The sequence below is a fragment of the Myotis yumanensis genome, unplaced genomic scaffold (genome assembly GCF_028538775.1).
Source record: "Myotis yumanensis isolate MYYU_CA2020_CCGP unplaced genomic scaffold, mMyoYum1.0.hap1 SCAF_3, whole genome shotgun sequence".
Taxonomy (NCBI): domain Eukaryota; kingdom Metazoa; phylum Chordata; class Mammalia; order Chiroptera; family Vespertilionidae; genus Myotis; species Myotis yumanensis.
The window spans coordinates 197,881,346-197,906,023 of NW_027223754.1; the positions used below are offsets into that span (position 1 = coordinate 197,881,346).

Here is a 24,678-nt window from a genome sequence, read left to right on the forward strand (position 1 = left end):
AGGCTCAGCCTCATCATCATGGGAGCAGCAGCCCAGGAGTGGGGTTTTCACCCTTGATAAATGCTCCCACACCCATGAGTGGCATGGAGGCAGAGAAACACTTGATATCAAGGTACCACTGCAAGGCTGGACAATGAGGATGTCAGCAGAGGCCACCAAAAGCAAGGGCTTCCCTTTTTGCCTGGCAACATTCGGTTTCTGGTATTATGGGGTGGCAGTAGAAGCCAATACTGATTGCAGTGGCATTTCATGCTAGCTCTGGTATGGAGTCAAAACTAAGTTGATTTAAGACACTAAGAAGTGATATTTCAGTTGCAGACAGAATCTTAGCCCATTGGGGATGGAGACAGGTAGGAGAGAGAAAAGATGATGGCATAAATAAGGTAAATCCGCATAACTCCCATCAAGATGTCAGTAAATGATATATAAAGTTGACAGAGTGAGAACTAAGGACATATGCATATCATATGGGCATAACCCCAGAAGGACTCAGTATGGAACTGTTTAAAGTATTTGCTTTTAGAGAATGGCGCTGGGGCTGGGGAGAATAGTGCAAAAAATTGTTTGCATTTAAGTTTTATTTGTACATTTGTTTTGATGCTTCAAATATATATATTAGTTAAACACTTTTTAAGAAGTGTGCTCCTGTCAATCCTACTGTCCAAACTCCCTTGCTCTAGTGTAGTGGTTTAAATTGTCCTTGTGTCTGCAATAAACCACCTTAGAAGAGGGTGAGTTAATAAATCAAATACTTAAGCAGTCATGGGCATCCACTCCTCCACTGGTCGAACTTCTTCCTCCTTCTCATTCCAGGCGTGTTCTCTAAAACACACGTGAGGAGCACCAGTGCTATCATTGTCTTGGTTGCGTGTTGGGCAGAAGAGCCTTAATTTTTAGCAGCTAGGCTCTGGCTCTGAAGACTGCCATTGAAATCACAAGCTCTAATTGCAGCTTTTGAAAGTGCACCCGTTTCCCTGAGGTGATAATGGTCTTCTGAACTCGTATCAATAAAATGCTCTCTAATGGATTCTCTGACACCGGAAGTCATCATTGACCCCAATGTAATTAGCACCTCTGGACTTGGCTTTGCCAGGTAGCACAGATAATCACCTAGGACCAAAGGCTGATGATTAGTCAGTCAGCTGACACTGAGTGCTCACTATGAAGTTCCATGGGGGTGGCAAGGGAAGAGAAGACCTTGAAATGACCTTTCTTCAAGGCACTTCCAATTAAAAGGGGCTAAGGGTGCAGAAGGGGAAGGACCGCAGAGATTCAAGCCGATCCCAAGACAAATACTAAACAGATCATTCTCAGTTGCACAGAGAGGGCCCTGGAGATCTAAGTTGGATTAGAATAAACATGGACTCTCTCTGATGGCCCATGATGGCTTCCCTGGTTTTAGGTGTTGCCTCTTCTTGTTTTTGCCCTCTGTCCCCCAACTGGACCCAGACTACTAGATATCTCTCTATGCTAATTACATGCTATTCCATTTGCCTGAAAAGCTGCCCTGTCACTCAGCCCTTGTCAGGCTGTGAATTTCCCCAATCCATCAAGAGTTAGTGCAAACCTGACCTCTTCTAGGGAACCTTGCCTGAGTTGCTAGTTTTGAATGCCTCCACCCTACACTGAATTATAGTTCTGATCAGTTACAGTGCTGAAGGAATTTGACTGTTCTCATGGTTATTTCTCCCATACATTGTAAGCTTCATGAGAGGAAGGACTGAGTATATTATTCATTCCAAAATAACTAAAAAGTTAATATATATAAAACACTTAGACCAGTACCTGGAATATAAGCATTATACAAGTGTTTATCATCATCATCATCAATCTTTGCATTTTTAAAATATGTTTTTATTGATTTTTAGAGAGAGACAGAGTAAGGGAGAGGGATAGAGAGATAGAAACATCAATGATGAGAAAGAATCACTGATTGGCTGCCTCTTGCATGTCCCCTACTGGGGATCAAGCCCGCAATCCAGGCACATCCCCTGACTGGGAATCAAACCATGATCTCTTGGTTCCTAGGTCGATGTTCAACCATTAAGCCACACCAACTGGGGAAATCTTTGTATTTAGATACCTTTCACGATGTCTGGCACATGCAAGTAGCAGCTAAGCAAATGTTTCTTCATTTGTATTTTTTTGAACATTTCAAACCAGCTGAGTTTTAAAGATGAGGAGGTTGACAGTAGTCTTGGTTCCAAGGTGAAAGTAACAACAATGTCTTTAGATATTGGTAATTGAGAGCAGTGAATATCTTTGAAGAAGCAAAGAATCTAACAGGTGGATAAATTTAGTTCGGGAGGGTAGGAGGGAAGCTTAGATGATATGAAACTATTGAAAGCAGATTTATTGTTGGCTTTGAGACAATACACTAGCCCTCAGAAAGAGGCTTGTTAGGAGAAACACCTAGTGTAATTCAAGTAACTTCATTTTCTTCAAGATTATCTAGAAAAATAAGGCCACTCAGTGAAACAGATGTTTCCATGCCCATCCTCCCTTGCTGTCAGTATGCGTGATGTGCCTGTGCGTGCTGCCATCTGGGTGAGCCTGTCTGGGCACAGTGATGGATCATGAATCTGTCTTTCCGTATGGTGCATGCATGGCATCTGAACCGTGATTTCACATGTAGGCAACGCTTTCATTCACAGAGGCATCACATGATTGCTAGGATGGTTGTCAGGTCAGTATCTCTTTTGGTCTTCAAACATCACATGCACTTTTCAATCTCTCCATCTTTGTTCATGATTCCACTCAATCTTACATCATTGTTCCTGTTCTTCACCGTTTACAGAAAACCCACACACGCCCACTTCCTTCAGAGAGGCCTCCCTGATCAATCCAGCTCACAAACATCTCTTCCTTCTCAGGATTCATGAATCCTAACACTTATTTTTCCCCATAGTTATATTATATGCCATGAAAACATTTACACTGTTGTCCTTGATTGCAACGTGAACATGAATTGCTATTTCGCTGTTAGGTATGCTAGTCTTAGCTCCCTGAGTGGACTGCAGGATCTTTAACAGGAGCCTGTGTTATCCCTCTCTAGTCTCCACCACAATTGGTGCAGTTTGTTGAGTATAGTAGGTACTCAATAGGTTGTTTCCTTAGAAAAGAATAGATGACTCTTCTAGGAATCCATTCAAAAAGGTTTTTCTGGGAGCCCCTTCACAAATGCCTATCTATTTTCTACTTTAGATTGTCAATACATATTAAAGAATAAAAGATGCAAATTTGAAACATACAGATTTATATTTAAAAATGCTACAGTTTTTGCCATCTGTGTTTGTTAATATACTTTATAGTATGCATGCAAATTTACTAGTTATACTTGAGGACAAAACTACTAGATCCTTGGGTATTAAAATATTCTCATAAAATTAATTATCACAATTTTATCAACCATAGCTAAGGGAACATTTTATTGCTGTGAGCAGGGGGGTGTCCTTGGGTGTTTCTTAGGGAAAGCACTACATTCCATCAGTTCCTTGGAAGTCCCACAATATCCTGCCAACAGCATTGCACTACTTCATGGCCACTAAGCCTGAAAGGTTCAGCACTTTCAGTGTGCATGCAGTCAATTAATCAAGGTCTGTGATGGGAAGAGTAAATTAAGTGACATAAGTTTCCAGCATACTTTAGTTATTTGATATAAGGTCACTGATATAGGTGGGTTTGGGGTACTTCAGTGTTCATAGCATAAATCATGCAAGCATTTTCCTTGTATTAAATGTATTATGAGGGCAAGAGCAGTGACGCCTTATAGCAATTTCTGTGTATCATTGTGCTGTCAGTAATTGCAAAGTGGCTTTGCCAGCTAAATGGCACAAGCAATCTTGTCACCGTCATGATTCATTGCTTACTGAAAGCACACAGCTAGCCTTAATCTAATTCTCACCAGAACTCTGTGAACCACGTGGTATTGTGCCCTGTTTGCACTTGGGAAACTAATGTACATGGAGGTTAAGTGAACAACCCAAGTAGGAGAAGGAGCAAGACTATGAAAGCAGTTCAGAGTGCAATCATCTTTCCAATTCCTATGGAGTATAATGGTTACAAATCGCAAATAAGCCCTCAACAGGACCCTGTCATTCTACTCCCTTTTCCTAGTAAATTCTGTCTCCCACTTTTGAAATGTCTCTTTAATATCTTCTATATCTTCAAATCTCCCTTGTCTTCTAATTTGCTAGAAAATAGAAACTATTAGAGGAAACGTACCTCCGTATTCTCATCACCCTATATAAAAATCATATGGTACTCATTCCTTCTGTATTCCCTCCTGTTACTTGTCTTTGGATCCCAAACTCTATTTATTCAGCCTGTCCCTCTTTCTTTTCCAATATCAACGCCTCCCTTTCTACCTGATTATTCTTTTTCATAGCCAAACATGCCTCAGTCTCTCCTGTTTCAAAAATCTTCACTCTGACCTTCAAATCACCCTTTAGCTACTTGTTTATTTCTGTGTTCCCATTCTCAGCAAAACTTCTTTCAAGGGTTGTCTACTCTACTACGTCTTCAATCCACTGCAATATGGTTTCTGCACCTCTCACTCCACTGAATGTGCTCTCGTCAAATTCTCTAGTGGCCTCTAAGTTGCAAAATCCAGATGCTCCAGTCTCAGCACACTTGACCTCTCATCATCATTTTACCCTCTTGATCGCTTTCTCATGAAACAAGTTTTGGGGGAAAGACCTTTCTACTTTTAGACCCTTGAAGTTTGAGGAGTCTGTACATTCTAGGAAGCAAAGAACTGTTGCCTTTGTTGAGTATAAATGAAGTCACCTAGGGTGAATGTGTGGAGTGAGAAGAGGGAAAGGGCTGAATCCTAGGAGATAGGCAGAGGCAGGGAGATCTACAAAGGAGCCAGGGAAGTGGTGGCTACTGGGGCAGGAGATGCCAAGGACAGAGAAGCTGAGGCAGAAGAGAGTGATCAATAGAAAACAAACCCCAGAAAGATGAAGCATGTAAGGACTAGAAAGAATATATTGTATTTGGGAATTAGGAGTTCATTAGTCATCGTTTATAAATAATTTCAGGATGCTGACATAGGCTAATTGTACTGAGGCCTGGTTGTATTGAACTGAAGGGCAAGCCAGCAAGTGTAGACATTTGAGAAGCTTGGTTGTGAAGGGAAGAAGAATGACCAGGTAGCATCTAGTGCAGACACAGGATTGTGGCAGAGGGTTGGGAAAAAAAATCAGGTTATATCTGGCTTGTTCAGAGATTGCAAAGAAGAAGGTTTGTTTATCTAATGTCATAGCACTTATACTAGAACTGAAAATAGAACTCATTTATTTTGTGACCTGAAGTAATTGAGATAATATATGTGTAAGAGTTTTAAAGATTATAAAGTGCAATGGGATTTTAATATGGTATTCTTTCCACAAAGAATAATTATGTATCAGGGAAAATTACATTTTTTGACTGTATAATATAGCCTTCATCCAATCCCCCACCAAAGAACCTCGTTGTTATCTATTCTGTAGTTTGTAAATTATTAAATTGTTATGAATGATGTTTTGCTTGCTTCCTTTGGAAAGAGTGAGGGATTTCCGGAGTAGATGTTGGCCAGCCTGTCTGTTTCTGTTCAGTTGTTCTGAGCTGGCCGACAGCTAGACAGGCTATATAATTACATAGACCTGATGAATACTAAGTGCTCAGCTCCTGCTTTACAGCATTACTCCTTTCTGATAAAAGGATATATAAATCCTGTCAAATGAACTTGAGATACTTTAGATTCTAGGCCTCTTATTCCAAGATCTCCTTCAAAACTCTGGAAGGACAAACCTAATTCTTCTTGCCAGCCATCTAAACACACACTGGCTTATACAACCAAGATGTTCCACAAGGCTTTGGATATGAATCCTAATCATCTTTGCTCAGTCTGACAGAAGGTAAAAGTTTAGCCATCTGAAATGTAATTTTGTGTACTCAAGGGGCAGAAATCCATGACCTGATATTAAGAGACCTCTATTAACTATTCACTGTAGTTTTTCCTCCTCCTAATGTACCTCTATGATTTATAAGTACAGACATAAGGGCTCTTCTTTCTCAATACTCTTTTAGCTCATATGCTTTTAAATGAATGATCACTCTCAATGTTTATGATGTGCATGGTACACACAGACCAGTTTAGGAAGCCTGGGGTGATGGCAGGGGTGTATGCAATGAGCTGTAGGGTATTGTTTCCATGTATCTCTAGCTTAAGTTTTCTCATGGATAAAAATTTGCAGCAATTCATAATGACAACTTATTATACCTTAGAAAGGATTAGACTGAAGAAGGCAAAGCATGTCTTCCTTGAACATCTGTCCTGTTTGATGCAGTGTCTCCTGTATGTATAACAGAATGACTCCCACTCAGAGGTCTCACGTCTGAGGACAGACCTGACCTGGAGGTGCAGCTGTATGTTTATAGCTCTGGGTTTGGAGGGAAGTTTTCTTAGTCTGATCTGCCTAATCTCTGTATGACGCAAGGTTCTTCTCGTTCACCTCTCCTGTTGGTTCTCCTCTGAATCATCATCCCTCCAAGGAAAAGAAATGCTGATGCAACTTTTGTTCTTCCGGAACACATGCCTTTCTCAGCCCCAGCAACATAGTCAATAAAATAGTGTTTTCCTTTGGACTCAGATTGACCTGGGTTTGAAGCTTGAGTGCTTTGGGCCAGTCATTTAGTCTCTAAGTTTTGTCATTTGAAAAATTGGAATACATAACATTACATACTTTGTAACATGTGTGGGAGAGGTAAATATAATGTATGTAAACAAGTATGAAACAAGTTTTGATAAATAGTAGTTATCTTATTAAGTTGGTTACATTTCCTTTCTCTCCTATAACACACTACTGTTCTAATCACCTATTCCCTTGGGAGTCTCCTATCAGATAGTTACCAGTCATAAGGATGGCAAACAAATTAATAGTTCTTGTAAATGTGATTTATTTGGAAACCAGCAGGGCTGCAAAGTAAACTGAAAAGAGCATTGGACCAGAGAGGTAAGAAGTTCTCAGTTCTGGCCTTGCTGGTTCTCATATTAACTAGCAGTGTGACCTTGTATATGATTACCCATACATACAAAACTATAAGTTATCAGGAAGATTGCAGTTATCATTAATGAAAGAGCAACATAAGATTTTTTGAACATTTCAAGTCTCATGTAAATCCTGATTAGGTCAAGTGTTTATTGCATGACCATACAGACTGCACTTGGCAACGTGAGGGATTACAGACAAAGGATGCATATGCACACTCATTTATGGAGGACTGTTATTGGCTGAACTGTGTTGCCCCCAAAATTTTATGTTGAAGTCCTAATCCTCAATACCCTAGAATGTGACCTTATTTGGAGATTAGGTCATTAAAGAGATAATCAGGTTAAAATAAGGTCACTAGGGTGAACCCTAATCCAATACGACTGCTACCTTATAAGAAGAGGATCTGTAGTTCATGCCACCCAGTTTGTGGCATTTTGTTATGGTAGCCCTAGCAAACTATACAAGGGCATATTGTGTGCTAGTGACTGGGAAGATAACACAAGCCAAGAAGGAGTTAAGTAAAGAAGCAGGTAATTCAGCCCTGTATGAGAAGCCTGCTCCAATAGATATATATATTTGGAGGATATAGGCTATGTTAGGAAGGAGCAGGTACATGGTACAGGGTGTCATGGGAGGCCGCTGAAGAATAGCTGAGCAATACCAAATAATTCACTACAGCCTCCCCAGAAGGAACTTCTGAGCTGGGATTTTTAAGTAAGAGTTTCCTAGGGTCAGAATGAGTGCAGGAAGGCAGTGTCCTGGGCAGAGAACAGTATACATCAGATACAATGTGTGCAGAGACATGGATCCGTCAGCAAGTGTGGCATAGTTGTAGGACTATAAGTCATTCAGAGCTTACCAGGGTAAGAGGTGAAGCTGGAGAGGGGAACAGGGCCCAGATCAGCAGAGAACGGCTCCACAGAGCAGGAGGAGGGACCAAGGCCTTGAGGAAGGGGTCTTTCTTGAATAGGCAAATTGGAAGATATAGGCTATGTTAGGCAGGAGGGAAACCATGAACAAAAGTGAAGGTTTATATTTGTTTGGCAGTGAGGGTTCTGATCTGGTTAAAGCAGAGGCTCTCTCGAGAAGCAGTGGGGATGAGGTGAAAAGGTAAGGAGATGTGAGATAAATAAATCGCTTAAAGGACAGGAAGTATGACAAGCTGGGAATGCTTCAAGGGCAGGACCAGCGTCCTGTTCAGTATCTGCAATCTAGCAGGTGCTCTACAAACATTTGCTGAATGAATGAAGGGGTGGAAGGATGACACAATATGGTCTTAGTGAATTGAGCAGGGACTTTCAGGTCCTTTTTTGGTTTGGTTTCAAAATTTAGGTGGCGCAGGGTTTTTCTAACCTTTTTGTGTCTCCTTTTCTTCATTTATAGATATGAGGATAGCAATACTTAGTGACAGGGATATGATAAGAATTTCAGGGGATAAATTAAATGGAACTGAATGGAACTTAAGAATTCCATCCAATCAATATTTATTGAGATGCTACTATATGCCAGGCACCATGCTAGGCTTTAGAAATACAAAGATAAACAAGACCCCCACCTCTGCCTTGAAGGATACTTTATAGGGTGGGAGGCAGACATCTGAACAGATAATGAAATTGCAAGGCAGGATAATAAGGACCAGCCTAGGGCCAGGAGTGCACAGGAATGGGTCAGTTTTGCCAGCCAGATAACAGGATGGTATTAGGAAATACTTCCTAGAGGAAGTGATGTTTAAGCTGAATCCTGAACAATACTGCACAATTAGGTGAAGAGGAAGAGAAAGGAATTCCAACCAGAGGGACCAGCGGGCTTCCTCTGCAGCTGTGTTTTCCTAGTTCCTATGCCCGTGCAGTTCCCTTGCTGAAAATATACTCCAGGCTGATTGGTTAGAACAAAAACACTCTCTTTCTTACTTTTGTCAGACTCCTGAAAACTGGACTTAGAGTCTAAATATCCCTATTATCTGCATTCTCCTTAAACTAACAGGCCTTCAGGAACCTTGCTGTGGCCACCTGCCTGATTCCCTCACTCCCTTTCTCCTTCTCCTTTCTTTCCTTCCTTCCCCCCATCCTTATTTGTTCTTCCTTCCTCCTTTCATCAAATGGTTACCGTGTCTACATATGTAAACCATGGGGATATAGAGGATCAAAGCATAATTTCTAATTCTCAAAGAGTTAAACATCGGTGAGGGGAGCGGGGGGCAGCGAACTATGACTCATTGACCAAATCTGCCTGTTTTTGTAAATAGAGTGTTGGAACACAGCCATGTCCATCACTATGGATTATCTACGGCAGCTTTCATGCTACAAGAGCAGAGTTGAACAGTTGCAACAGGGACCACGTGGCTTTGAAAGCCTAAAATGTTTACTACCTGGCTTTTTACCGAACAAGTCTGCCAACCCCTGTTCCAGTGTTTGTGTGTGGCAGAGGTGGTGGACAAGGAAATAGGTAATACAGTGAGATAAGTGGTAAGACAGAAAACTACAGAAGGAGGGTTGGGGAGAAGTGACAGCTAGAAGAAGGGACAACTAGGCTAAGAACTAAAAGATAAAAAGGAGTGAAGAGGGGAAGGAAGGTCATTCCCGGCAGAGAGAGCAGCACATGCAAAGGCCAAGCAAGAAAAATGTGCCGTTTGGAGAGGAAATGGTAACAGATGAGGCTGGAAAACGCATTGGGCTCAGGCAGGTCATGAGGTATCCTGCATGTGAAAGTCATCTGAAGGATTTTGGAAATATAATGTCTCATACGGAGTCGAGAATCAATGAATTACTGTAAACAGGGTAGTGCTAAAGCAAACGTGTGCTTAAGAAAGATCACTCTGGCTGTGTAATACTTAACATTTGTTGGGAATTTATTCTATGACAGCTCTGTGCTAAATGTACACATGTATATGGAAATGCTTGTTAGGTAGCTTGGACAGCAACTGGAAGCCAGGTAGAAAGAGGTGAAGAGTAGGGACAGCTCTGGATCTATGAGAACCAATTATCTCCCTACCGGATGGACAGGCAGAGCATCACACACATGCAGAGGCAGGAGGAGGAGGAGGAGAACAGAAATGATTGGGAAAGGCAGTAAAATGTCACAGAACCCCAATAAAAATGAATAAGGGAGTGCATGTTAATAAGAAGTAGATAGTAAAAACCAGACATTGTAAAGAAGGCGAAGAGAAATGAAGTGAGGGGGTGGGGGGGAAAGGGGTTGGGGTTTGACTAAAAGCAGGTCACAGCTGACTTAAAGGGGGACAATTTCAGCAGAAGAGTTGGGAAGCAGGCAGGATTATAAGGGTTTCGGAGCTGACCAGAAGTGAGACAGTGAAGATCGCTGCCACTGAGCGCTTGTTGGAGAGACTGTCTTTTCAAAGAAGCAAAGAAATATGACTGTGGCTGGATTTCTTAACGAGGCTGTAATTCAGCAGTTTTAATACATTTTCTGATTCATCAAGTAAATTACTCATCCCAAATACCTGGCCATTGGAAGTAACAGTGAAGATCAAATTATGCAGCCATGCCGGATGACTAAATTAAAAGACAATGCATGTCAGCCTTAGTTAGTCATGGGAGTTGTAGTACTGCATTATCAGAAAATGGGGCAGCGCATTGTAGTGCTTAAACATGTAATCGGAGGAACTTCCAGGTGGACGAAAAGGCTCTCTCCTTGGTATCACCAGAGATGATTGTGGCTCATGTCATTTCCGAAAGCCTCTCTCCGAAGGTGGTCATCCCTGAACATGCCCTCCTGTCTGACTTTCCACTGCACAAGCAATCAGCATCTTTCTCGGGCTAATGAGATCTACACGAAGAATTAATTGCTCTGCCAGCACCAGAGTTGTACCCTGCATCTTTAAAGAGCTCAAAATATTAAATAACAAGCCCAAAGAACCTTGCTCCCAGATCCTCATTAGATTGATTTTACAGATGAGTAAACCGAATCATAGAGAAGCAAGACAGTGGAAATGAGAAGTCTTTAGTTCTCTCACACGCCACAATGAGGCTGTTGCCTATCAGATTTGTGATTATGCTGTTGTTCAGAAAAGAGTAACTTCCTCCTTGCTTTGACTCTTGGATACCAACAGATTTTTAAAAAACTGTTACTGGGGTGACACTGGTTAATAAAATTAGATAGGTATTAGGTGTACAATTCTATAATATGTCATCTGTATACTGGATTGTGTGTTCAACACTCAAAGTCAAGTCTCCTTCCATCACCATTTATACTCCCTTTTGGATACCAAGAGACATTAAATGCCTGCAGTTGAAAAACACAATGTCTTTTATGTTTTGTAAAAGTGGGTGTGTAACTACTGGCCTAAATGAGTTTGAAGAATTATAGCTGAACTTTCAATATAAAGCAACCCACTCAACCCAGAGCCTCGCCTTTGTCAGAAAGAGGAAGGTGTGGAGAGTGTGGAAGGTATTTTTTCCTCTTGTGCCTTTAAAACTCAGTAACTTTATAACATTTTCTTAAACAATATTTGAAACAAGAAATCATCATGGGGACGATTAGTCTTACCCTGTAGGGATAATTTATTTTTCTGCTTCACAATTTTAACTTCTTCCTTGGATCATGATTTGATGCTAAGATACTTAAAAGGTCATTTTATCGGGTTAACCACAAATGGTGCTCTTATTACAGAAAAGTTATGTAAAAGATGAAAAGAGAAGCAAGTCCATTAACATGTAAAATGCACATAAAAATGGTGAAATTTTTCAGTTACATACTGGTCAGATGAATCCTGCTCAAATCTTTTGTTCAAATGGATGACTTTTCTAAGAGCTCTGTGGCACCACTTCAGAGGCTAGTAGGCAGCATTCTCTCTGACCTTTAGCACTTTTTCTTTATGAATGCTATCCACCAAGTGTACAAAAATGCCAGTTCACATAAGGCTCCTGTGTTACTTTTATTTCTTGCTCTGTAAAGGCTGCATTTTGAACATTTTAATTATGGTCAAAACATTCCTAGTCAACCTAGAGGGCAATTAGTAGAAACACAGTAGATGCTAAAAAAAAAAGATAATTTGGAATAATTTCACCCCCCCTCCCCTTTTATCCTCACTCAAGGATATGTTTACTGATTTTAAGGAGATAGAGAGATAGAGGGAGAGGGAGAGGGAGGGAGAGAAAGAGGGAGAGAGAGAGAGAGAGAGAGAGAGAGAGAGAGAGAGAGAGAAAGAGAGAGAGAAAAGAGAAACATCCACACATGCCCCAACTGGGGATCAAACCCACAACCTAGGTAAGTGCCCTGATAGGGAATTGAACCCGCAGACTTCTGATGTACAGGGCGGCGCTCCAACCAACTGAGCCACTTGACCAAGGCTTTTTCCCTTTTGATTAGAGTTTGCAAATATAACTGTCAGCTAGTTACTCTGGTGAGGCTATGAGTCAGTCCTCCTCCAAGTAATATAAACTTCCTAATTTAGTCTTTGGTCTATAAATCTACAGTAACACTGCCAGTGTTTTGATGTTATCAGTATCTTCATCTTCCTTTGCTCCACGCTATCATAGATTTTATCTTTTCATTGCCTACTGTAATTTGTTGCTGGAAAAACAATTTCTAGTAAGTAATATGCTGAAAGATGGTGATTATCTGAAAGGATGGGGGTAAGATCCCCATGATGTAGTGTGTGTATGAGCAAATAAAGGAATATGTGCGCCATGTTCATGCAAATAATATGACAGGTCTGAGGGCAATCCTGTAACCTGCTGGAGGTCAAGGATCGTGTATGTTCATTGTTACATCACTAGTATTTAATACTGTCCCTAGAACATAGAATATATTCAAGCAGCATTTGCTGCATTAATAAATGAAGAATTCTAGTGCTCCATGTTCCCACTGGCAAAACAAGGCTTCCGGGTTAAAAATGAGGTTGGAAGGTCCATCTCCAACAATCTGCTATGCATTTAGTGTTTATGGGAGATTTCTAGGTATACAGCATCATGCTAGGAGTTGTGAGAAAGGCAAGGAAATTGAATACAGGGAGGGGAGCTGGAGGTCTGGGTAAAAGAGGTGGAGGGATTAAGAAGTACAAATTGGTAGCTACAAAACAGTCCCGAGGATGTACCAGTAAAGTAAATACTAGGGAATATAGTTCATAAAATTGCGATAACTCTGTATGGTGCCAGTTGGGTTACTGGAAATATCGAGGGAACACTATGTGAAGTATATGATTGTCTAACCACTAAGCTGTACACCTGAAACCAATACAAAATAAAATTAAAAGGAAAAAATAAGACTGACAAATCTTTCAGAAAAAAAAAATAATAAAGAAAATTGAATACACAGAACTTGGACTTGAAGTGTCCGGTCTAGTGGAGGAGACAAGATATATACAAGTGAAAAGTTAACTCCTAATTCTAGAGTGAATAATGGCATGCCAAAGGTAATTTTTCATACCAAATACAACCACTACATGATTTCAGAGAAGAGAGAGGCTGCTGAGGACTGGAGTCATTAAGGAAAGCTACATAAACAAGGCAGGGATTGAGTTAGACCTTTGAGAATAAAAGAGGGGAAGGGAAGGAAACGGCAGTCTGGAGGGGGAAGGCTGGAGAGTACAAATGAACAGTCATCAAGATAAGAATAGATAGTTTGAGACTTAAAATGAAGGAAGCAGTCATCAGACTTGGAAAAATAGAGATGATGACAGAAAAATATAGAATAAGGAAGTAGCTAAGCATGTGCATTTTGTATGATAATCATTTCGTACCTAAACTCCTTGGTGAAAAAAAAAAAGTAACTTTGAAACTTATATACATTCTATATGTTGCAAACTTGGGCAAAATAGGTGGGATGTCAGAGGACCAGGAGGCTGCATTCCCAGAGGCTAGCGAGTAGCAGGCACACATGCCTAACTGGGAGGGAGCTGATGTACCACTCGAAGGGGCTGCACAGGTAGAGTGAGGGCCTGCATAAGTCTTTTGACAAAGGATGCTGTGTGGAAAGGGTTTATGATTGCAACATAGATTTGACTTTCCCCAAATCTTACGTGACCTGATGCACTTTTGTAGCTATTCATTGATTACATCAATTTTCATTTATCTTATATATTTAAGGATACAGAAGGGTCAAGGCTGTGTGTACACCTGTTCTGCAAACCAGAACCAGATACTTAAAGACAAAGTTTGGAATTTTGCCTTTCAGATTCACACATCAATAAAATCAAGGATAAGGATAAGAGACCAAAGGAGAAGCCATAATTGACAGATATTTAAAAATAAATGGGGATCCTTCTTTTCTAACCATGTCTAGCAATGGATGTAAGAAATCTTTATTAACGTTAATTATAACAATGTAGATAAACCACCTGTATATCGTGTTTGTGTGTGAGAGTATGTAGAACAGAATGAGCAAAAAATTTTGTTAAAGCTTTTAAGAAATACTTTGAAAGTTACTTACATGGACCCTTTAAAACTCCCATTCATTAATGGAATACTGATTAAATAAAAATTAACTCTTGAGAATGTCTCCTAGGTAAAGTATATCTATGCATGGATCTACTACTACGATGCTTTAACGAATGTTAATTATAGCCTTTTGATGTCTGTACTGCGTGGCTCTAAAAAGCTAATAAGACCTGCACTACATCATAGTTAATAGAAGTGTGGTGCTTGTTGCTTAGGCAACAGGATGAATAAATGCAGGTCAGAATGTGCTTCAAGAAAAACAAAAGCTAGACTATGATACCGAGTAGAGACTGAGCTGATCTAACGGATTTTTCCCTACATTAATGAAATCTGTTTGTTAAAATGGCCTGAGCATATCAGTGTACTTTAACTAAGTTCATAATGAAATAAATTAGATTATGGAGATCAAGAAATAATTTTTATAAAGGCAGAAATTGATTTTTTATGATAGTAGTAGCAAATAAATGATTGATAGCAGCATTTAAAGCAATAATTGATGACAACCATTTTATGATTTGCTTCCTTTACATAATTAACTAATTCCTCTAAATGATAATTCAAAGCTTTTAAAATTGATTCTGTCCCATGAAGAAAGTATTTGACTGACTTTTCTGAATTAACCACGTTTTCTTAATTTCTGGAAAATTTTACATAATCCTGGGAATACTTAGAATTGAAAAAAATAAAGACAATAATCTATGGAGGAGATCAGACCTTGGTTTTATTATGTAGGTACAGGGTTTTTGCCTTCCAGATGCATTTTGGAGTGCTCATACATATTTCATTCATGAATGTTTTTACGATCTCCAAATGCTTATTTGAAACCTGTTTGATTAACCTTTCAGTTCCAGGCTTTCAAAGGGGGATTATATTTGCTGAAAAGTGTTTAAAATTCAGGGGAAAATTATGCTGAATTAAAATCTTTCAAAGCAGCCAAATATTCCAGAGAACCCAAAAACCTACCTCACTTCTCATGGGACCAGAATAAATTTGGACGAGAGTTTGAGGAGTAGGAATGAGAGTCTTATCTCAAGTAGAGAGAGGGAGAAAGCATACTTGTCAAAATGTGCCGTAAACGTAAGTAACAATGTAAAGATTTTCATTCTGTTTGATAGTCCCTCTAGTTCTTGGTGTCATCTGTGTAGTGTCCTAAATCTAAAAATTTCACTTTTCCCCCCTATTTTAATACCCACAATATCGTTCCTGTCTAATTAGTGATGGTATTCTTAAACATGAGAAAAATGCAGTAGCTACACATCTCATTGCAAAAAAAAAAAAAAAAGGTTCATAAAGAGTTCATTGTATACAATTACCTAGAGCTCATATGTTTTGATGCATTTAGTAGCTTTTTATAAAAAGCTCATGGGGCATACACCTTTTTTGGAGAAGAGGCAGAAGTTGAACAATTTGAATGATTTTCAAATCTGTAATAATCGTCAAGTCAGGCTTGGAGAAAAAGAATCTCCAATGGAGATAAAAAGACATAACTAGCTCTTCGTGTTTTGTTAGCAGTTTTGGTGTTAATAAGCCTCAGGTGTCGGCTCCAGCAATTTATTTAGAAATAGCTATTCATTAGTTCTACATTTGCGTGCTACATGCCTATGTTATGAAGCTCTCTCTCTCTCTGAATTTAGGGATAGGCAATATGTGTGATGGGACCTTAAAAGCAAGGTAAGGTAATAAGGACGGTGACGTAGCTTAACAAGGGAAAGTGATGAGCACTGAGGGAGGCGTGTGAATGATTAGAAAGCTGGATCGCCCGTCTGCACCTCTCCCTCTCCTCCTTCCTCACCTATATTCACCACCATGAGAAGTTCGCACACACCGCACCGGGTTTAGACTGCATGCAGACCAGTATTCAGAAGTACATGCATGTGCTCAGCCCATTAGCCTCTCCTTCTGAATATTGACAGCTAACTGATGCAAGTGTTTGTTTTTCCCTAAAGTAACAAACAATTACTTCCATGCTCCTCAGTCAGCACGTGTAAGTAAGTGAATGCTCTCCAGAATGGACCGTCTGAAACAGTTTGCTAAGGAACTAAAGGTCGTTCGATAACACAACTTAAACTGCCTATCGAACAATGATCAGGAAACAAATGATCTTCACACTGTAAACATAACACGTTGTCCACTGAATCCCTAACTGCTGATGCTCACACGAAATCCTATGTCTTTAGGCACCCAGAATCCACTGAAGAGGGGCTGATCGACCCCGGGGAATTCAGAAACTACAAATTTATAAAAAATCACACAAAGAATGGAAGGGAGGACACAAATGTTCATCTCCTCTCGCTGCCTATAAATAGTCCTCTCACCGGTTCATTCATATCAGACACACGCACATGGACGCCTCTCGATCTCATTTCTCAGCAAGTGTCTCTATGTACACAGTAAGTTCAGCCCTGAGGGCATCCCCTTTCCCGATGCCGCTACAGATATAAAACTGACCGGTTTTGGTGCAAATCGGGCTGCTTCTGAGCCATGTCAGACACATGAGAAGCAAAGACAGACAAAAGGCAGCTCTGTGGGCACAGAGAGCGTCTTACCATAAACTGCACATTGTCAAATCCATTAGCCATCAGGTGGTTCTCGTACTGAGGTAGCCCAATGCTTTCCAACCATTGTCCCACTGTTTGGACGGGGCATCTGGGTCCTGTAAGAGGATGAAGAGGGAAGCGTTTAAGCAGGGAGTAGCCGTCCACGGGGTAATAGCGGTAGTCCTGGGCTGAGAGGTGGCATTGCCACATCATGCTCCTGGGAAAGTTGCTATCAAAGGAGCCCGCCAGCTTGACAGATTAGCGTTCCCGGCGCGCGAGAGAGCAAAGTCAGAAGTAACACATAGTTTGCCAGGCAGGCTGTGGAGTCTGACTTGATCCTAGCTCCACATTTCTCACATATTAATCTTTACTACCGATCAGGACGTCATACAGCCCCCAGAACCAGGCAGCGGTAGAAGGCATAGCAAGCTGTCGGCCGAGGCTGGTCTGCGTGCTATGTGATTGTTGGAGTACTCCACAATGAGCAGTGCACGGCCAGCAGCCAGAATTCTCTTTATCAAGTACTCCTACACTCATCAGTATGCAGCTCCATGCTCCCTGCTCCCCCTCGCTCGCTCCCCTTCATTACCCAGCCCAGGCTACACCTCGCATTTTCAATAATAGCCATCAGATAAGGCAGATTTTTTTTTTTTGTCTGCAAGCTGTAAGCTGCTTCCTCCTACACACCCATCCAAGCGTCAATCTTGAATGATGAGAGCAGTCAAAACAAATGCAGAAAATAGCAAGATTCAAAAGCAAACCAAAGCGCTTAAATCTGAATTGCATCTTCATACCGGTTATACATTACAGAGCTGTTTGTTGTGGAATTTTACGTTTCAAAAGACACCAGGAAATGCAAAGCTTTAACCATAGCTGTGAGCAGAGCTCACGACAGGTTCCCTTTCTCCTTTTCTTCCCTTCCCTTTCTTCTTCTTAAAATGCAGCAGAGATAAATGCTTCTGATCTAAAGCTTTACAATGTGTGGAGAATCATTATTCTCTTTCTTTCGCAGGCTATATATATAAAGGAACATCTCTGAGATTCCTTTTTCATTTTGAATTACTGTAACATACAGAAACTGCATCGCAATCTTGAAGTCAAGATAATTCGTTTCTTGTTTGCATGGCTCCTTCTAAACAAAAATATTATTTGGCATAAGAAATCCTTTTCCCCTCTGATATTTATAACCCGGTCTACCAGGGTTATCATCCTAAATGTGCTGTAAAGGTAACATTACTGGGTAGAATTGTTTAATAAAGAAGAGGAGCCCTCACCAAAAATAATTCAAGAATAACAGATGTAAATGTGTGAGTTTTACTGAATGGCAGACAGATTGAGTAATTTATTTAATAATTGAGAGAAACGAGAGATTAATAATAGAACCCAGAGGACTAGATCATCAGAAAGAACAGACTCTTACTTAAGACTGGGAAAGAACTCGCAGAAAGGCTAGTCTCACCTCCCCCTTACCACAAGAACCCCTTGTCACAGTGTTCCTGGGAGACCATCATCTAATTTATGCTTGAATACTGCCTGTAACGGAGCCCTCACTACTTATCAAGAGGACTCCATTTATTAGAAAGCTATTTTACTTCCTACCTGACTCTACCCACTGGCTCCAGCTCTACCTTTGGAGTCCCCACAGATTGGGAACAGTGTGTTTTAAAAATTAAAGATAACTCTCCCCTCCCCTTCCCCCACTCCACATAGTAGGTGCTCAATAAATATTTACTGAATGAATGAAATATCATTTTCCTTCTTTCCCCAAACTTTATCTTTCTCTGTTTCCTTTCTCTTTTTAAGAACATTGCCAACCTCCCTGACACACAGACATTAAACCTCAAAGCACCTAGCACACTTTCTCTTTCGCTGCGGACACCAGTTCCCAAATTCCCAGCATCCCTCACCACAGTGTCTCTGGCCTCTGCTCCCTTGATTCTTTTTCCTGTCTCACGTGTATGGAACTTTGATTGACTCTAATTCTGCGATCTTAGTTCAGGCCACCTGGCCCATGCAACAGTGGCTTCTACACGGGTCTTTCTACCTCTAATATTTTAAAAATCTATTTTATGTGTGTCAGAATAAGTTCTCTAAGATACTGTTTTGATAATTACTTCCTTTCCCAAAACTCTTCCTAGGTTTTCAGTTGGCTTCAAAATAAACTCTCAACTTCTTTGATAATATTTTGGGGCATCTTTATGATCGATGACAAATAAACCACCTTGATTTCCCTTTCCCCGGGGTTCCAGTCAGGTGGGATTACTGGCTGGTCTCTGAAGGCAGCCTATAACAGACTTCAGTTGGTTTTATTCTGTTCCCACATTTCTGTCCCTTCGTTGGTTTTGAATCAGATGGCACTTCCCTTGTGAAATCTTTTCTAATCCCCTAACAGGAATGAATCTCTTCCTTATCTGTCTTAAGTGGCATTTTTAGGCTCTTTATTAGAATAACTATTTTCTGTCTAACATTATAGTTATTAGCGTACAAGACTTATTTCTTGAATGTACGAATGTTCTTCCTAATATTGCACGTGGTAAGGAAGCAGTATGCATCTGCTAAACCAAATAATGTAACTCTCATTTCACATAAAATCCTCCTAGTTTTGATTTAAAATTGTATTTTCATTTTGAAATCTTTTCCAAGTATCTGAATTCTTTATAAAAGATAGTTGGGTTTCTAAATAGAATTTTCAGGTGAATTTTTATCATCCTCATCCTCTCTTTTACTCTATTAGAATTTATCCCTGATTGGTTCTAGACCTTTCAAGAAAGTCAAAAAGTTTGTGGCATTCTAGAAATAAATTTTAAGAGATTCTGGTTGCTCAACATTAATTGTATGAGAACTTAAAAACAAAACACTCTTTGTCCTTGGACAACTCTAAAGCTGGTATGAGGTGGAGTAAAATTGAGTATTAATTGCCATCTTTCCTAGGGTCACATCCATATTGTTCCTCCTGATTATTTAAACTTAGTACGTCAATAAGCTACACAAAAAGTGAGAAAACACTGCAATATTGTTTTGCCTTGGTAAGACATATGCTGACTGACCAGGTTCTCAAATCCTATCTCGTCTCTCTTTTTTAAAAAGTATTTTTATTGATTTCAGAGAGGAAGGGAAAGGAGGAGAGAGGCAGAAACATCAATGATGAGAGAGAATCATTGATCGGCTACCTCTGATCTGCTGCCTACTGGGGATTGAGCCCTCAATCCAGGCATGTGCCCTTGACTGGAATTGAACCCGGGACCCTTCAGTCTGCAGACCAACACTCTATCCACTGAACCAAACCAGCTAGGGCTCTCATTTCTTAAGATGTGTGCCAGGGCTAAAATACAGGGAAGAATGCCACATACATTACAGGCATTAAATCATCTTTGTTCAAGGAATGAGTGACAGTAGAAATGATTTTCATGGTATTTTCATGAAAAGAAAATAGAAAGAAAGTCAGTCTGTCTATCTATCTATCTATCTATCTATCTATCTATCTATCTATCTATCATCTATCGAGGTGGGTTTTTTCCACGGGCCAGACTGTTACATAAACACACAGCTCAGAGAGAATACTGCCCAGTCTTCGAAAATTATTATACAGACCGATTGAATTTTATTCTTTTAACTGTTCAATCATTCAATTTCTACTCAGTGATTCTCATATATTGGTGAAAGACGATAATGCAGGAGGGAAGTGAGTTAGGAGAGAATAAAGGAGGGAGGGAGGGAGGGAGAGAGGGAGGAAAGGAGGGAGGGAGGGAAGGAGGGAGGGAGAGAAGAAAGGACCTTGAGGCAAACCTCTAAAAGAACCCTGGTCTGGGTCTGAAGATCATTTTTTAAATAGTGTCTAAGTATATTTCTCACTTTACTTGAAACACTTTCTTGGAGTCTTAAAATTCTTAAAGCCTATCAATGCATTATTGGGCAGATTCCTTTATTCAACTAGAACTTCTCCAAGTCCCAAAAGTGAGATAAGAGGAGGTAAAGGAGAAAAACTAACAGTTATTCTGTGCTACTCTGACCTGAGCAGCGTGGCGTGGATTATGATCCCCATTTATAGATAAGGGAATTGAAGCTCAGGGTGTGTGACGAAGCCAGTCTTTCTTTGACACAGTCTTTTAAAACATAATCCTGGGGGTTCCACTTCCAGAATAGCAATGTAAAGACACTCCATGGACCCTATCCCAAGCCAAACAAACACAACCGTATATACACTAGTATGTGTGTATATATATATATATATATATATATATATATATATATACCATTTGCAGTGGTTCTCATCCTTCTGGCCCTTTAAATACAGTTCCTCATGTTGTGACCCAACCATAAAATTATTTTCATTGCAACTTCATAACTGTAATGTTGCTACTGTTATGAATCGTAATGTAAGTATCTGATATGCAGGATGGTCTTAGGTGACCCCTGTGAAAGGGTCGTTCGACCGCCAAAGAGGTCTTGACCCACAGGTTGAGAATCACTGATTTAGAGTCACTGGAAATTGTTTCAAAAACATACAGAAGATGAAGAAATATTTCTTTAAGAAAATGTACGAAAACATGTAAGAACAGAGAGAATCTAGGGCCCTGGGGCCATGACATGTTCCCTCCCTCCCTTTCCTCCCTAGCTCAGCTGGAAAGAAACTACACTCTAGGTGGGTGTGCCCCAGAGGATGGGACTCTGTTTCTCCCCAGCTACCAGCTCCCATCATAGGATATAGTAACTTACCTAAAGGACCAGGCCAGTAACATTTCTGATTCCTTCTAACTCCAAGGTGCAGAGGTTAAATTTCTGGTGGGTATGTGGCTGAGATGTCAGGGGTTCCCTTTGTCCATCCAGCCGCCATTCATAAACCAGAGGCTCTATCCCACTGTGGCCAGCTAGGAACATTGAGGCCCTTGCGGCCCTCATCCAACTTAACTATAGGGATGAGGGTCTGTGCCCAGAAAGCAAGCTGAGAAGATGATTAGACCAGGGATGAGGCTACCATCCCTGCCCAGTGGTTCAAAGTCCTTGCCAAAAGGGAGAGTCAGTTATTAAGTACAGAGAGCTCTAAAGCTCTATCCCAAGAAATTGATTTTATTTGAAACTAGAGGCCCGGTGCACAAAATTCGTGCATGGGGTGTTGGTGGGGGGGGGGGGGGTCCCTCAGTCCAGCCTGCACCCTCTCCAATCCGGGACCCCTTGGGAGATGTCCAACTGCCTGGGGATCAGGCCTAAACCGGCAGTCAGACATCCCTCTCACAATCCTGGAACATTGGTTCCTAATCACTCACCTGCCGATCACCCTAACTGCCCCCCACCCCGCTGGCCTGGTCACCCCTAACTGCTCCCCCACCAGCCTAATCGCCCCAACTGCACCCCTCTGCCGGCCTGGTCGTCACATGCAGCCTGCTGTTCAGTCGTTTGGTTGTCCCTCACTAACCCCCTGCTGGCTGGTCGCCCCATGCAGCCTGCTTGTTCAGTCGTTTGGTCATCCCTCACTAACCCCCTTGCCAGCCTGGTTGTAGGCAGCCATCTTGTGAGGATGTGAGGGTTAACTTGCATATTACCTCTTTATTATATAGGATAGTGTCTGAGGAAGTTCAAGCCTAAGTGGGGTATGAAAAACAATAGAGATTTTTTATGATAAACAAATAAAAGGAGGCTAGTAGCTCCATTAGGACAAGCTAAGTGGTAGGCCATTTACTAGTATATGAAATATCCAGAATAGGCAAATCTATAGGAACAGAATGTAGATTAGTGGTAGGGTTGCATAGGGGTAGGGAGAGAGGCTTGGGGATAAACAGTGAGTGATTGTTAATAGATACGGGGTTTCCTTTTTAGGGTGACAAAAATGTTTTAAAATTGTGGTGACAGTTGCACAACTCTGTGCATATACTAAAAACCACTGAATTTATATGCCTCAAATGGATGAATTGAATGATATATAAATTATTTCTCAATAAAATTACAATTATTAAATAGTAATAAAAATAATTCTTAAATTTTCTTTAAATTCATATGAAAAAAATACATACAATGACATATGTGTACATTGTTATTATTTATATGTATATTGGTGTTTTTAGTGCTCTTTTTTCATTTTCATTTTTTTTTTTTTGGTTTACTTCTTCCTCCATACTATCTGTATCATCCATCTTCTCTTCAAGATGATTCAGGTTAACAAACTAGTATCTTCCATGCACATTTACCCATTGCCAAATCTATTTCTCAAACACACACAGATATGTATAAATATATATGCATGTGTGTATGATATGTATATCTGGGGGTACTTTTGGAAGTTGTTCTTAAAAAACAGAATCATATCACACTCACTTTTCTGAACCTTACTTTTCTCATTCAACAAAGCCTTATGGAAATTCAACCAAGTAAATGACAAACTATGATTTATTCTTTGAAATAACTGTATAATAGTCCGCAATATTGACTAATATTTTATTCACTATATGCTATTCATTATTCTATCTCCAGGCCTTCATTTTCTTTTTAAAAACTTTTTGAGTTAATTATAGATTCCTATGCAGTTATAAGAAATAATAGTAAATAAATTCTGTATAGATGTTACCCAGTTTTCCCCAATGGTAACGTCTACCTACAGTATGCTATCACAGTCAGGTAATCGACATAGATAAAATCCATTGATCTTATTCAGATTTCACCAGTTTCACATGTGCTCATTTGTGTGTGTGTGTGTGTGTGTGTGTGTGTGCATGTATGTGTTTAGTCCTTTGCAGTTTTATCACATGTGGACTGTGTAACCATCACCATGGTCAAGATAAAGATAGTACCATCACAAGAATCCTCTTGGTATTCTTTTATAGCCATGGCCATCTTCCCCTCTCTCTAACTAGCAACTACTAATCTGTTCTCCACTTCTATCATTTTGTCATTTCAAGAATGTTGGCTGCATGGAATCATACAGTATGTTAGCTTTGGGATGGGCTTTTCTCATTCAGCATAATTCTCTTGGAATCCATGTAACTTATTCCATGTATCAATAGCTCATTTCTTTTTATTGCTGAGTAGTATTTCAGGGTATGGATGTACCAGAGTTTGATTAATGATTCACCCATTGAAAGACATTAGGGTTGTTTCCAGCTTTTAGCTATTATGAATAAAGCTGTTATGATCATTGGTGTACACGCTTTTCTGTGAACATACATTTCCATTTCTGTAGGATAAACGTCCAAGAGTGCTACTGCTGGGTCATACAGTAAATACACATTTCATTCTATAATAAATGGTCATATTATTTCCAGAGTGGTTGTAACATTTTACATTCCACCCAGCAATGCATGAGAGATAAAGTTTCTTTGCACCTTCACCAGACTTTGGTGTTACCACTATTTAAAAAGATTTTTTTAGCTATTCTAATAGGTGTGTAGTAATATTTCATTATGGTTTTAATTTGCATTTCCCTCATGGTTAATGATGTTGAACATTTTTTTATGTGTTTATTTGGCATCTGCATATGCTTTTTGGTAAAATGTCTGTTCATGTCTTTTGCCTATTTTCTAATTGGGTTGTTTGGTTTTTGCATTGTTGAATTTTGAGGATTCTTTATACATTCTGGGTACATGGTATTTGTGGATTTTTGATTTGCAAATATTTGCTCTCTGTCTGTAGTCAGTCTTGATCCTCATCACAATTCCCTGCAGAGCTAAAGTTTTTTATTTTGATAAAGTCAATTTATCAATTTTTTTCTTTGGTGAT

At 40.1% G+C, this 24,678-nt stretch overlaps 1 protein-coding gene across 7 annotated transcripts in view; it reads right to left on the reverse strand.

Annotated features, from left to right (window-relative positions):
* ANKS1B (ankyrin repeat and sterile alpha motif domain containing 1B) overlaps window positions 1-24,678 on the reverse strand; it is a 792,232-nt gene that overhangs the window by 331,825 nt on the left and 435,729 nt on the right. For 5 of the 7 annotated variants that reach the window (XM_070410887.1, XM_070410886.1, XM_070410885.1 and 2 more), the window contains exon 15: window positions 16,981-17,087. In XM_070410887.1, the coding sequence (XP_070266988.1) occupies window positions 16,981-17,087 (107 nt within the window). Of the gene's footprint in view, window positions 1-16,980; window positions 17,471-24,678 lie in introns of those variants that run through there. The other 2 variants (XM_070410889.1, XM_070410888.1) reach the window with 2 other exon arrangements.